Genomic DNA, 12,764 nt, shown 5'->3' with positions numbered 1-12,764 from the left:
ATAAATGTACTCTACGCAACAGAAAATCTGAGGAGCCACTTGGGAGCCGAAAGAGCCGGCTCTTTTTGGTGAGCTGAGCCAAAAGAACCGGCTCTCTAAAAAGAGCCGGAATTCCCATCACTAGTGTGCATTCAGTGCAGTGTGTATGTGCGTCACTTATTTCGGTCCGGGTGAAACATGACCCCGAGCGATTGCAAAGCTATGAATTAATTAAACATGAATTAAACGAAGCCTCGAGGCAGAGAATTTGACTCGACGCTTTTTTGTAGTCGAATTATTTGAGGTACTCGAGGAATCGTTTCGGTCCTACTTTCTAGTAATACCTTGGTGTTCCTGAGCTGCTCTTCTCCAATCCAGTTCTGGTTTTGAACCATGTCAACGTAAAAGCTTTCCTCTCTAGTGATCGAAACCTCCAAGCATGACAGGTAGCTAAACCCCGTTCTGTAGCTTCTTTAACCTGCATCCTTTAAGGGCTTTGCTACAGCAGCTGGTTGCAACAACTTTACTGTTTAAGGAAGGACTGACGATTCACTCTGACAGGTGTCAAATAGATGATTTTCATCAAATTCCAAAAGCTGTTTGGAAAATGAGAACATTAGACTTATTGGAAATTAAATATAAAGATCTTGTTTCGTATTCTAGACCAGCAGTGTCCGACCAGCATGTTTTAGCTGTTTCCCTGCTGCAGCACACCTGAGAGAGGTGTATTTACCTGTTCAGCTCTGCAGGAGACCGTTAATCCTGTTCTGAAGAAACTCAGGTGCGTCCAAGCAGAGAAACCTAAAATATGCTGGGCGGTGGCCCTGGAGGACTAGATAGGACACCTCTGGACTTCTAGTTTTATCAACAGGTGTGGAGCAAAAATCAAACTTTCAGTTCTTTTTCACCATGTTTAATGGATGTTTCAGACAAAGAAATTTCCTTCTGACTGTTGAAAATGATCTCCACAGATGTAACGGTGAGGTGGAGCTGGGGTCCAAAGCTCTGGATGATGTTCTGTACCGAGCCCAGCTGGAGCTGTTTCCTGAAGCTTTGCTGGTGAGTGAGAAACGTGTGTGTGTGTGTGTGTGTGTGTGTGTGTGTGAGAGGGAGAGACACGTGATTAGGATGCACATGCTGGCCTTTGGTCCTGGTTTATGCTTGGCACAGTATGCTGCATTGTGCTGGTCTGTGTGTCAGCCACTGTGTGCAGAGTGTAATCCCTCTAGATTATTTACATGCTTTCCCCTCCGCTCAGTTAAGCTGTAATCCTTGAGGCCTAGGCAGTAGAGGATTGGATCTAGTAAGCTCACAATATTACTGCACAAGCTAAGGTGTGCACCCCTACAACAATCAGGAGGAGGTGTTAACATGGGGTGAGAAAAAGCTCTGCAGGTGCACTGGTGGGTTTCATGCTGGTTTAACTGGAGGCTGACCCTCCCAGCTCTCATGATGCACACTGTGTGATGATCTGTGAACCAGTCTTGTTTATTTGTTTAGTTTAATTTGCTCTGACAAGCGCCATTGCTGTCGGCAGTGATGCACCTACATAAACTTTGATAAGCTTAGGTGTGTTCTTGCTGTGCGTTATTTCTAATTCCATGTTGTCGTTCTTTTTTAAAACACAGAAACAGTTTTTTTTACCTGTTTTTGACGCTACGTTTCGCCGACGGCTGCCGGCTTCTTCAGGCTGACGCTGATGGTGGCGCGTCACTTCCTTCTCCGTTTATCTGCGGAAAATCTGCGAAACCCCATGCAAACTCTGCAATAAAACATACATAGGAGAAACCGGACGCCAACTCAACACACGAACAATAAAACACAGAAAGGAGTGCGAGAAAGAGGCAAATCGAAAACACACAAGAGCAGCAAAAGAAGAAGCAGAAAGTACAATAAAAAAGTCAGCCGTAACGGATCACTGCACAAGAGAAAACCATGTAATGGACTGGGACAGCACACGGATCATAAACACCGAACAACATAAATACAAAAGATGGATCAAGGAAGCAATCGAGATGAGGAGACGTGGATGTGGGACCATGAACAGGGACGACGGAGTTTACACGCTGGACCACGCATGGGACTGCATCGTTGGAGAGGGGAGAGCAGGCAGTAGAGGGCGACAGCGTCCTCTGCTGCCCGCAGATAAACGGAGAAGGAAGTGACGCGCCACCATCAGCGTCAGCCTGAAGAAGCCGGCAGCCGTCGGCGAAACTGTAGCGCCAATAACGGGTATCAAAACCGTTTCTGTGTTTTATAAAAGAACGACAACATGAAACTCTGATCAGGTTTAGATTCTGTTATAAGACGAGCTGGTTTCCTGTAATACAAGATCTCATCAGCAACCATTCAGATTTCTGCACCAGAAGCTCTTCTCCAGTTAAAAATAAACACAGCGTAGCGGTCCTTTCTGACTTGTGTGTGTCTTTGGTCAGATGCTCAGGTGACTGAACATCATGATAATTAGGACATCCATCAGCTCCTGAAACACTGATGTTCTATCTGTGACCTCCAGGTTGGTAATGCCATCAAGTCCTCCCTGCGTGGTGCAGCGCTGAAAAGCAATAACAAAGAAGGTGGACGAAGCATCCAGGTGGAGATCACACCCACCTCCTCCAGGATCTCCCGCAATGCCGTCACCTCCCTCTCTATCCGGGGCCACCGCTGGAAGAGACACGGTGAGACGCAGACAGGAAGTCAGCTGACGCCAAACAAAAGACAGCATACAGGAGCTGAAGTCCTCACGCAAAGAATCGCTTCTAGTAGAATTTTCTGTCTAAAGGAAAACGGACCAATCTGTGTTGTGTTAATCTGACACACACACACACACACAGGTGTAACTGTAATATGTCTGCTGTTAGAGTTTAGCCTCTGTTGGTTTGTACGTGATCAGGTCATAGATCTGGATCGTTCCCGCTAAAGTAAACGGTGAGCGACTGAAGTGAGTGCCGGCTACAGGTGCATCAGGTAGATTAACCCCTTAATGACGGGGTTATAGCTGCACTCTGCTTAAGCTAAAAACGGTTTCACGAGCAGACGACGGAGGAACCGTATGGTGTTTTAGAAGAAGTGGTGATCTTCCACAAGCCGTTCCGTTCATCTTCATATGGCATGTATTTAGTCTTCTGTTCATATTTTATTTGTTTTCCTGTAACTTTTTCCTGTTTTTGTCTTTGTGGTTGTGCGCGCGCCTGTGCACATGACTACATTTTTGTGTTTAATATTTGTGTGCATGAAATCCATTTCCATCTCTGTGTTTGTGTCTCCGGTTTGTCTGTTTTGTCCCATCACCCCTCCGTGCTCCCAGACTCCCAGGAGGTGAGTGTAGACAATGATCCAGCCCTGGGGGGTGTGGCCATCCCAGACATCAGCGTGACCGGTGTCTGCAGCAATCGACTGGCGAACGGAGACTCCCTGCGGCCCCGCCCCGATGGACGCACCCACATTGATGCCGGCGACGTGCCGGGCGTCTCCTCTGAGGTCAGCCTGGACCCCAGGAGTCACGACTCCGGAGCTCGGAGTCAGGAGGTCAGGAGGCAGAAGTCTGTGAGACGAATGGTGGAGAATGAGGGTTCTGGGTCGGCCTCCACGGGGAGGAGCCAGTACTAAAGCCCTGCCCCTCTTTCCCCCTGCCCCCCTCCCGGGGTAACCTAGGTAACCACGTGTGGGGGCTGCTTGATGACTTTCCTTTTGACTTGTCACGCTGGGCTCCAACACACCTCCTCGCTTCACCTAATGGCACTTATTCCTCTCATCTGTCATTCATTCATTCATCCTCTCCTTGGTTTCTAAAGCTTCCTGTTTAAGATCAGCTTCTAAAAGCAGATCAGTAACCTGATGAAAACCCGTGAGGGCTTTAATCCTGTGGGTGTTTGTGTGATTTGGATCTTTCATATGAAGTGGGCTTATTTCCAAAACTGGATGTTGGTTTTATAATTTATAGACGAGTAACTCCTGAAGGTCGACGTGACCTCCTACCATGAATGTTGTCGTCTCTGTTGATGTTGAGGAGTCCTGGGTTTATATTTGGAAACGACACCTCGGCACATACATCCTGACCTGGAAACAGACTCTTTGCTCCTGATTGGTAGCTCAGAGCTGAGGACAGATGGGCAGGTCTTGAGTTGGAAGGGATATTTTGTTCTTTTTAAAGCTTGTTTGTGTTGAAAACTTTTTTTTATCAGTTTTGAACTGTTAAAATGTCGAAGATGATCCGGTTTTACTCAAGAATAGCCGAGTAGTCCTTTTTAAATTGAAATAAGAACCGAGTCAGGCTCTTAAGTGTGAGATTTGACCAAGCCCTTCCTATCTGTCCATCAGCTGTGTGCTGATTGACTCACATGTTGTTGAATGTGTTGGTTTGCTGTCCACATGGGTCTGGATGCATGTTTTAAAGAAAGCAGGAAATTGTAGAGATAATTAGGAGGAACAAGCTACAACTAGATGCTTTAAATGTGTTTTGGTCTGCTTCCCTTTACTCTCCCTTTGTGGTTTTCCTGAGGCTTATGCTCTTAATGCTTTTCACACTTTCTTTTGGGACAAACATGCACTCCTTTACCACTAAACTGCTGGCTGTTCTCACACATCGCTGTTCCTCATCCTGATGCTGCTGGACTGGAACTTCCAGTTTCTCATCAGGCAGCAGGGTGTTCCTGTCGTGCTCTGGCGCCACCTGCTGGACAGCGACGCGTCTCCTCTGACATCCAGTCCCAGTTTCATCTGAAACAATGAAACGCCCTGCTCAGATATTCTAAAACCCCAATTAGGCACTAAAGGGACTGGATGCCGGAAGAGGCTGTGTATGCCCAACTCTGCTCCTGGTTTTCACTCATGTCCTCGTGTGTCCCTGTCTTCCTCACAGATGCAGTGGATCTGGGTTCCCCGGATGAGCTGATGGATATTTCAGAGGTAGATGAAGGGGTTTGGCCGAGTGGGATGGGGCCTGACATGATCCCCCCCACCATCATGATCAGCAACAGCACAACAACCTTGAACCTAGGAGCCAAGGCCATGAAGAAGTGTCGGCTTGGTGGGCGCAACAGCAAGGACAAGGAAGCGGGGCCTCTCACCGCAGGCCGGGCTGCAAGCGAGACCACAGAGCTGTCCGTAAAGCGCCTGACACTCACCTCCAGCCAGTCTGTGCCCAAAGGGGGCGCTCTCACCAGCCTGACGCGCACCGCCAGTGCAGTCTTCTCTCGTTCCTTTGAGCACGTGGCCAGCAGCAACCCCTCTCCTGTCAGCAACCACACGGCGTCGGAGGCAGGCCGCTATTCCTGCAGCCTTCAGGAGGAAGGAATGGGGTACTTGAGTCCCACGCCAAACCACACCCAGCGGTCCCCCAGCATCAGCCTTCATCTTGGCTCTGACCTTTGAGCTCCGTTACTGTAAAGACCCTCATCTCTGATCTTGTGACCCTGTGACCCCGTACCTGTGACCTGGAACTCCAAGCCATGCCAACAAACTGACCAGAAACATGTGATGAAGACTCCCGCCGTTCCCCGATACTCCATTTTGGATATCTGTAATCCAGCTTGCTGCCCTGCTCCGTTCACACAGAGGGACAGTAATAGTTCCAGCTTCACTGATCTTAGAAGTCGTGGCAGGATGGAACCTGTCCAAAATCGATGCACTTAATATGATCACTAAGAACTGTTAGAGTAACTTAGCAGCAGTGTGTGTGTGTGTGTGTGTGTGTGTGTGTGTGTGTGTGTGTGTGTGTGTGTGTGTGAGAGAGATACGAATGTTTTTCAGAAAAAGGCTGCTGATTGCTACATCGAACAAGATGTGATTCTCTTAGTTGAACCTTATTTCTCACACATTTAGATCACAGCAATATAAATATCTTTGGTATTTTCTGTGTTTTGGGTTGATCCATCAGACCTTCGTTTACGTTTTCAGCACTTCTAAACGAGCTTCTTAAAAGAAAGCTCAGATCTTTCTGTAAAATACGTAAAATCAACCCTTATGTGAAGAATCGGGTCTTACGTTTACTCAGTATTCTCTTCATATCGGAGAAACAATACTTCCTCTTCGCTCCTCGAGCACCTTCCTTAATCGCTGTGTAATAAATTAATGGCAGACATTACACTCCAGCCCGTTTTACATGACAGACGCTTTACATTTTGGGATTGATGGGGTGTGTGTATGATTACGTAAATGTTGAATTTTGCACATGAAATAGAGAATCAATTGTTTGGTATTTTTGTACAAATGAACAGTTTGACTCTCACATTGTATTTTTCCTGAAAGAATCTCTTTACTCTTTTGCTCCATGAATTTATTCTTAACTAAAAATGACTAAATGAAATGATCAGTGTAAATATTTAGATTAAGCTCAACGGGTCAGTAATCAATCCTTCGGAGGCTTGTCTGAGGCAACAAGGCATCTTTTATGTGTTTTAATTCACCAAGCGATTCAGATGTTTGTCGTACCCAGGTGATGTCTCCTGCCCTCCTTGCTCATTATGTCATCACCATGCTACAAGAGGTGAAATTAAGAAAGCATTCAACCCATTTGCTGCACTCGATGTCCTAAATGAAGCAGCCATGCTGCTCCACATGAAGCACTCTGTGTATTGTAACTGTTGAGTGTTTAAATCTTGGTGCAACAATACCAATTCTGTCTTTGTTGTTTTACAGTGAACGGCCATTGTTGTACATCATACTGTTGAACTAAAAGTGGTGATATTGGCATTTATGTGTCTGTTAAACAACACACTGCTACAATTTCTGGGAATAAAGTGTTTCTATATTTCAGCTTGTCATTTTTTTTCAGCTCACAGTAATCAAAATATTTTAAAAGTCAGCAAATATATTTTGGCTTCTTCACATATGGTTGACAGAATTGGAAAAAAACTTATACACATAAAATTATATTTTATTAATTCAACTCACCACAAGGTTACTTATAATCCATTATAGTTTTATAAACATTTTAGTAGTTGTATTTCAGTAGCCATGCACTTCCGTGTTTGTCCTCTAGATGGCAAACCATTGTTCAACTTTCCGTTAATCGTCTTGACGTCACATCCGTTTTCCTGTCCTTGGAAGCGTCGGGCTCACCACCGCCGGTAGACACATGGCTAAACTGAGTAAGGAGAGCAAACAGCGGCTGCAGCAGCTGTTCCAGTGCGGCCAGTTTGTTGTTCGATGGGGATTCATTCCAACCGTTCTGTACCTCGGTCAGTATCTAAACAGTTTACGGAGAAAAGTGCTTGCGAACTGAGCAGAAAACGCTAGCCGATGTTGGCTAACAAGCAAAGCTTGCTAGCTTCGCTGGAAACGTAAATCGGTGTTTTTGTTTCTTTGCAGAAAGAAAAGCGGATCTCGTACTCTAACCGGGTACGGTTCTAGTTTTGTTGTGTTCCTTTTACGCGCAGTAAGGCTCAGTTTTATTAGACATGGTAGTAGCTGAGCTGTGGTACGTTGCGGACATGATAAAATCTCAGTAACTGAAGTGTTTCCACATATTTAATAAACTAAACAAACTGATTTGTAACTTTCGCGGAAAGTAAAACTAAACGCGGAAATAACGGATTCAGGACTGAGCAAGTTCAACATTTGTGTCTCCTAAACCTAAAGACCACAGCAGGATCGTGTCCCTTCTGGGTTTGAAGTTGTTCCTGTATGTGTGAAGGACGGTTGTGGTGAGAAACAGTGGAGGAACTTGACATCTTTGCATGGCTGTGATGTTTGCAGGATAGATGGGGAAGTTAGGTTTCCTCTGCATGTGTGACCGCACCGCCTTTATTAGCCATCTGTTCTGTTACTTCAGCATTTGGGAAACACCAACGCTGACGTCACGACATCTTTATTTCGGACCCGTATTGTGGTTTTCTGTTTTTATTAATAGATTTTTCCTAATCTGATTGCTGGCAGGTCTGCTTTACGGGGATACGGCATGAGCTCTCGTGCTGCTGCACACATTTTCTCAGTTTCTTCATAACTTCTAAGTGAGAAAGAAATTGTGCTTTCATTCTGGGTAGTATAAACAATTATTGGATGGGATGTCACTGGTAGGCCTTTTCATTATCACATGGACCAATAATCTGCTGTTATGATCGCTGCAGCTCAGATGATGTAATCTATCACACTCACTCTTTTCATTGTTGAGTGAAGTCAGACCTTTGGTCCTTGGTTTGCCAGTTCCAGCCTAGTTGTCTCCCAAAGACTTCAAAGACTTTCAACTGCTTCTCTCGTGACCAGTGACAAACTTTTGTTATCCAGGAATTGAATCAACTCCACGTATGTGTCATCATTTGTATCAGTGTTCTCTTCTTTACCACCAGTTCTAGAACCCTAGAAGGCATTATGCAGCTAATAATTCTTTAAACCAAAAATTTTCAGTAAAGCCAGAATATAAAAGCCTGTTGGCCATAAAATATATCCAGACCTTAGTTAATCAGCCTCTGTGCTTTAAAGCAGCTCTGCCTCAATGTCACAGTTGTGATTGGTTCCTTTAATAGTGTGCATGTGTACGCATGCACACTTTTTGTAAACTAGAGAGCAGAACCTTAAGTCTTCTGCTGTTTTGATTTGCAGGTTTCAAACGAGGAGCAGATCCAGGAATGCCTGAACCGAACCTTCTGAGGTAAGAAAGGGCAGCTGGGCGTCTCAACAGATCCTGATAGGGTTTTAGTCACGGCCGCTTGATTTTAATATTTTATTCTAGTTATTTTAGCTCTCTTACTATTTCATGTTTTATTATCTTGCCAAAATTCCAGGTGTGAAATATGTTTTCACTTTAAAGTGACAGTGTTTATTTTTCCTGGTGATGGGGGGCAGTAGATGCCTAAATCGTTGCAAACAAGCTGTATTTTTGTGTTGGAGTAAGACCTTACCTACAGATGCCCATTAGGGTCAAGAAGACATGGGTAGTGCAAACTAACGAGCACAACAAACTTCATCACTGGCAACAAGTGAGGAGGTAAATGTGTAAAACAACATTATTTATGAATGATAAGTTTTTTTTTTTTTTACCATTTGTTACAAATCAGTAAAGGCATTGTGTCCTCACGGGCTCCCGTAGAAGGAAACATGGCATCTAATATGGCGTCGCCCAGAGACTTAGACCCGCTCCCATGCATTTTAGACCTGATTTTTATGGTTATGTTACAAAGCCGTTAATATTTCTCAACAACTGGGCATCTTTTAATTAATTTTCAAAAACTTTTTGATGGATATTTCCAGGTTAAAACTACACATTGTCTCTTTAATTTTATAGGAAAGTGCAGAAAAGGTGTTCTAATGTCTTCAGATGTGTGCCTCATCCGCATGTTTGTTGTATATGTTTCACCTCTTTTTGTTATACAGAGAAAATGAGGGATTAATAACTCTAAATCTTTGTTTGGTAAACCAAAAGCAGGCGAGCTCTGTGTTGATAAATAAAATAAAATAACAAACCTGGGTTGTTTCATAAGAGCTCAAAGATGAGCCTCTCTGCTAATTACAACCTGCAGTTTGTGATTGTATGAACAGCTTTCTGAAGCCAAAGGTGTCATCTGATGTAAAATATAAATATTATACTTTAATGATTTAGTCAATGGAAACTCATCAGAACAGCAATATAGCACAAGCAGGATGCAACAGTTGGGTAGTCCACATCACCACCTAAAGCCCACTAGGAGAGGTGCCTCCACCATGCAGCTGTGGCCTGCTGATAAGTTCTGAAAGACAGATCTAAACTTACCAAATTTAAAGTTGGAAAACGTTCCCATGTTGTTCTGTCGGCCATCTTTAATATATGCACATCAATCAGGATATCAGCTGTTCCAGGGCATAAATAGTTACAAGTTTATCTTATATATTGTGCCTTTACTTCTCTAGTTTGCTCTGGGGTTGACGACCACCTCTACGCGGCCAGCCACCTCCCTTCATTGAGACCATGTAACGTCTTTTTGGAAACCAGGAACTAGATTCAGCACCTTCCTCCCAATCTGCGTCTGAGATGCTCTGAGAATGCTGGAGCGTTGTTTTTCCCTGAACAGATGCTGGTTTTCATGTTTCCTCCTCATCACTTTCTGAGAACTTTATGCTCCAGTTCATCTTTATCTTTATCATATCTGTAATTTAAACAATAAACATAAATGTTACTGTTGTCTTCATGAATCCAAGTTTGATTTGGTCCCTGAAACGTGAATAAAGAAGCTCGCATATATAAACACACAATTATTTATTCAGATATGTTTTTATTTCAGCTTATGTTAAAATAGTTCTTGCACCAAAAATGCACAACTTATCATTTTTTCTTAAAAAAATAAGATTGATGTAAAATTTCTCCAACAGCTGCTCAAATGAACTCAAAATTGAAGTGTTTTTAGCATTTAATTATTTCTGCTTCTCTAATAAATACGAGACTTTCAGTATAAATAAATAATCCTGACAGCTCAGGCACAGCAAGCACATCTCCATGGTCCAGCCACCCAGATTCACTGAGGTATTCCCAAATATCAGGAATATTCCACCCCTCTTAACTGTTTTGGGTCCTGTTGGCGCATTGTTTGGTCATGTCCCATTTTTTAAAAGCCCTTTTCCCATCGACGAGGAAGTTCCTGAGGTGGTAGAGGACGCTGTGGCCTCTCATCTTTCTGTGGAAGTCGTCCGTGTTGCTGAGATCGCTCAGCATCTGGCTCACCTGGCTGCTGGTCGGCACCGTGACCCGGTGGCTGTTTCTCATCTGTAGGACAGAAACAAGATTAGGAACAGAATGTGTCCCGATGGGAGACGAACGGATGTCTCCACAGGTCCAGAATGATAACATCTGTTCTACAGATGCTATTTTTAATGTTATTTAAATTAAAAAAAACAATGAAGTTATTGCACATGAACATTTAGCTTCTTGAGACACCAAACAGATCTCCATCACCTCTACAGGATGTTGTAACATAAAACATCCTGAAAGGTGTTTGGATTTGATTCTTGCAGAATCGTAACAGGACTGTTTTCTGTCTCAATCCCAGATTAGAGTCTTCTTAGCACCTTTAACTTACCTTTCCCTTGATCAGAGTGATGAGCCTGAGGAGGCTGTTTTTGACCTTGGTCAGGAAGGACCAGTGGGGATATTCCTTCTCCACGTGCCTCAGGAGAACCATGTAGATGTGCATACCCTGGGTCAGCCTCTGGAGAAAGGCCTCCTGCACCGAGACGACACAGATTAAAAACCACTACAATAATCTGAGCTGGATTATAAATGAAGGAGAGCCCGGTTACCTTGCTGAAGCTGGAGTTTGGCGAGTTAACTGGGAATGAGGAACGATTGTATTTATCCAAAGAGGTGTACTCTATGTTCCCTTGAAATTCCTCCTCAAACTGGTGACAGAAGGAGCAGGTGAGATGAAACAGAATATTTTAGATTTAACTCAAACAGCTTTTAAAGCTCCCACCTCCTCCTGGTGATGTTTCAGCGCTTCTAACGCCAGCTCCCAGGAGCTCAGGACAACTCCTGTCTCCTCACCTGGAGGGCTGACGGTAAGCGTGTGCGCCAGCGGCGCCGCGGACGCGCAGAGTGCGGTGACGAGCATTGCAGCGGCGAGCAGGCAGAGATCTGAGAGAGGAACAGTGAAGGAATGAGAGGATGACTGAATGAGAAGAGGAGGCTGCGCAGGCTGCAGGTGACTTACTGGTGTGAGTGAGCATGACGCGCTGCTGGACTGGGAGGACTGGCGGAGTTTCCTCTGATGCTCTGAGCTGAAGAAGTTCCCTGATTTTATATCAGACTGGAGGGATTTCCCTATAGGGTTCCCTTTCCTGCCTACGTCACACAGGATCCTCGTAGCTACTCACTTTTAGTGTTCTTGTAATTAAGAGTTATTTAGGACCCGCATTTAAATAAGAAGTTAGAAATAACACCATTGAGGAAAATGCCTCTGACATTTTCAGCCAATCATTTAATTGAGAAATCCTCTCTGAACCAATGAGCTGCTGGGATTGATCAGCGATGGATGCACGCTCTTTCCTTCTGACAACAGCTGGATTCACCATGACGTCATCCATCCGTACTGATATTCAGCTTTACCATTAAGATGTTGCTGGAGAAAATAAATTAGAATTATTTGACGTGATCAAAGTTTATTTAATCCTCAAGCTTTTAGCATTTTTGTGCAGCTCCTCTAAACCTTCACCACACTAGAGTGTGAACGGTGTTGTCCCCGTTCATCACGTATTATTAAAACAAACAGTTACACTGAAGCAGTCTCAGCTTCAGCGATGCTCTCCCCTAGGGTACCCCCCCACCGCCCCCACCGAATGCGCGACGGGGAGTCCCTGGCGAGGGAGCGTGGTCAGGGCATCCCAGAGCTGTGGGAGTGAAAAACACCACACTAAACAAAAATCTTTCTCAAGTCACCAAAAAATGCACAAGACTAATTTTCACCCAATTTCAGAAAAACTACAATTGAAAACTCAGTAATAAAAATATTTACTTCCTCCAGCAAACTAATGGTAGAAGATACCTAATTTAAGGACTAGCCGATATATTTTACTCAAAAGTAAGGACATGTGCTTTTATTTTGAAAAATAAATCATGTTTAAAACTCTCCACCCCGTTGAAGTGTTTATTTTTGATCAGCTGCTCATGTTTTTAATCTATTTTCTTGAATCTGAAATATTTTATTTATAGTCTGATGTTTTAATCTTGTCTTTTTTTTAATAAGAAGTTATCTAAACTCCCTTCTGGCCAGCATCAGGTAATTTAAAAACAATTTAGATATTCAGTGAATTTGCTTTGTTTTCCTTAGTTATCTTTTATTAATTTATATTTTATTAGGCTATAAAAAGTCTTCATACTT

General features: G+C 43.8%; 2 protein-coding genes across 5 annotated transcripts in view; both read left to right on the top strand.

The window, feature by feature from the left end:
• The window catches only part of hycc1 (hyccin PI4KA lipid kinase complex subunit 1), a 32,791-nt gene extending 26,056 nt beyond the window's left edge, over positions 1-6,735 (top strand). For 2 of the 4 annotated variants that reach the window (XM_054744641.2, XM_054744647.2), the window contains exons 9-11: positions 951-1,038; positions 2,495-2,657; positions 4,841-6,735. In XM_054744641.2, the coding sequence (XP_054600616.2) occupies positions 951-1,038; positions 2,495-2,657; positions 4,841-5,352 (763 nt within the window). In that variant the 3' untranslated portion in view covers positions 5,353-6,735. Of the gene's footprint in view, positions 1-950; positions 1,039-2,494; positions 2,658-3,286; positions 3,634-4,840 lie in introns of all 4 variants that reach the window. The other 2 variants (XM_054744651.2, XM_054744649.2) reach the window with 2 other exon arrangements.
• Positions 6,736-6,991: 256 nt separating this feature from the next.
• Positions 6,992-10,086, top strand: tomm7 (translocase of outer mitochondrial membrane 7 homolog (yeast)). Its single transcript, XM_015955895.3, has 3 exons — positions 6,992-7,160; positions 8,521-8,569; positions 9,805-10,086. The coding sequence occupies exons 1-3, from the start codon at positions 7,058-7,060 to the stop codon at positions 9,818-9,820; spliced, it is 168 nt and encodes a 55-aa protein (XP_015811381.1). The 5' UTR covers positions 6,992-7,057; the 3' UTR covers positions 9,821-10,086.
• Positions 10,087-12,764: the final 2,678 nt, after the last annotated feature.

The sequence above is a fragment of the Nothobranchius furzeri genome, chromosome 11, assembly GCF_043380555.1.
Source record: "Nothobranchius furzeri strain GRZ-AD chromosome 11, NfurGRZ-RIMD1, whole genome shotgun sequence".
NCBI lineage: Eukaryota > Metazoa > Chordata > Actinopteri > Cyprinodontiformes > Nothobranchiidae > Nothobranchius > Nothobranchius furzeri.
Note: the sequence above shows the minus strand (reverse complement) of the source record. Positions and strands in the feature narration are given on the sequence as shown.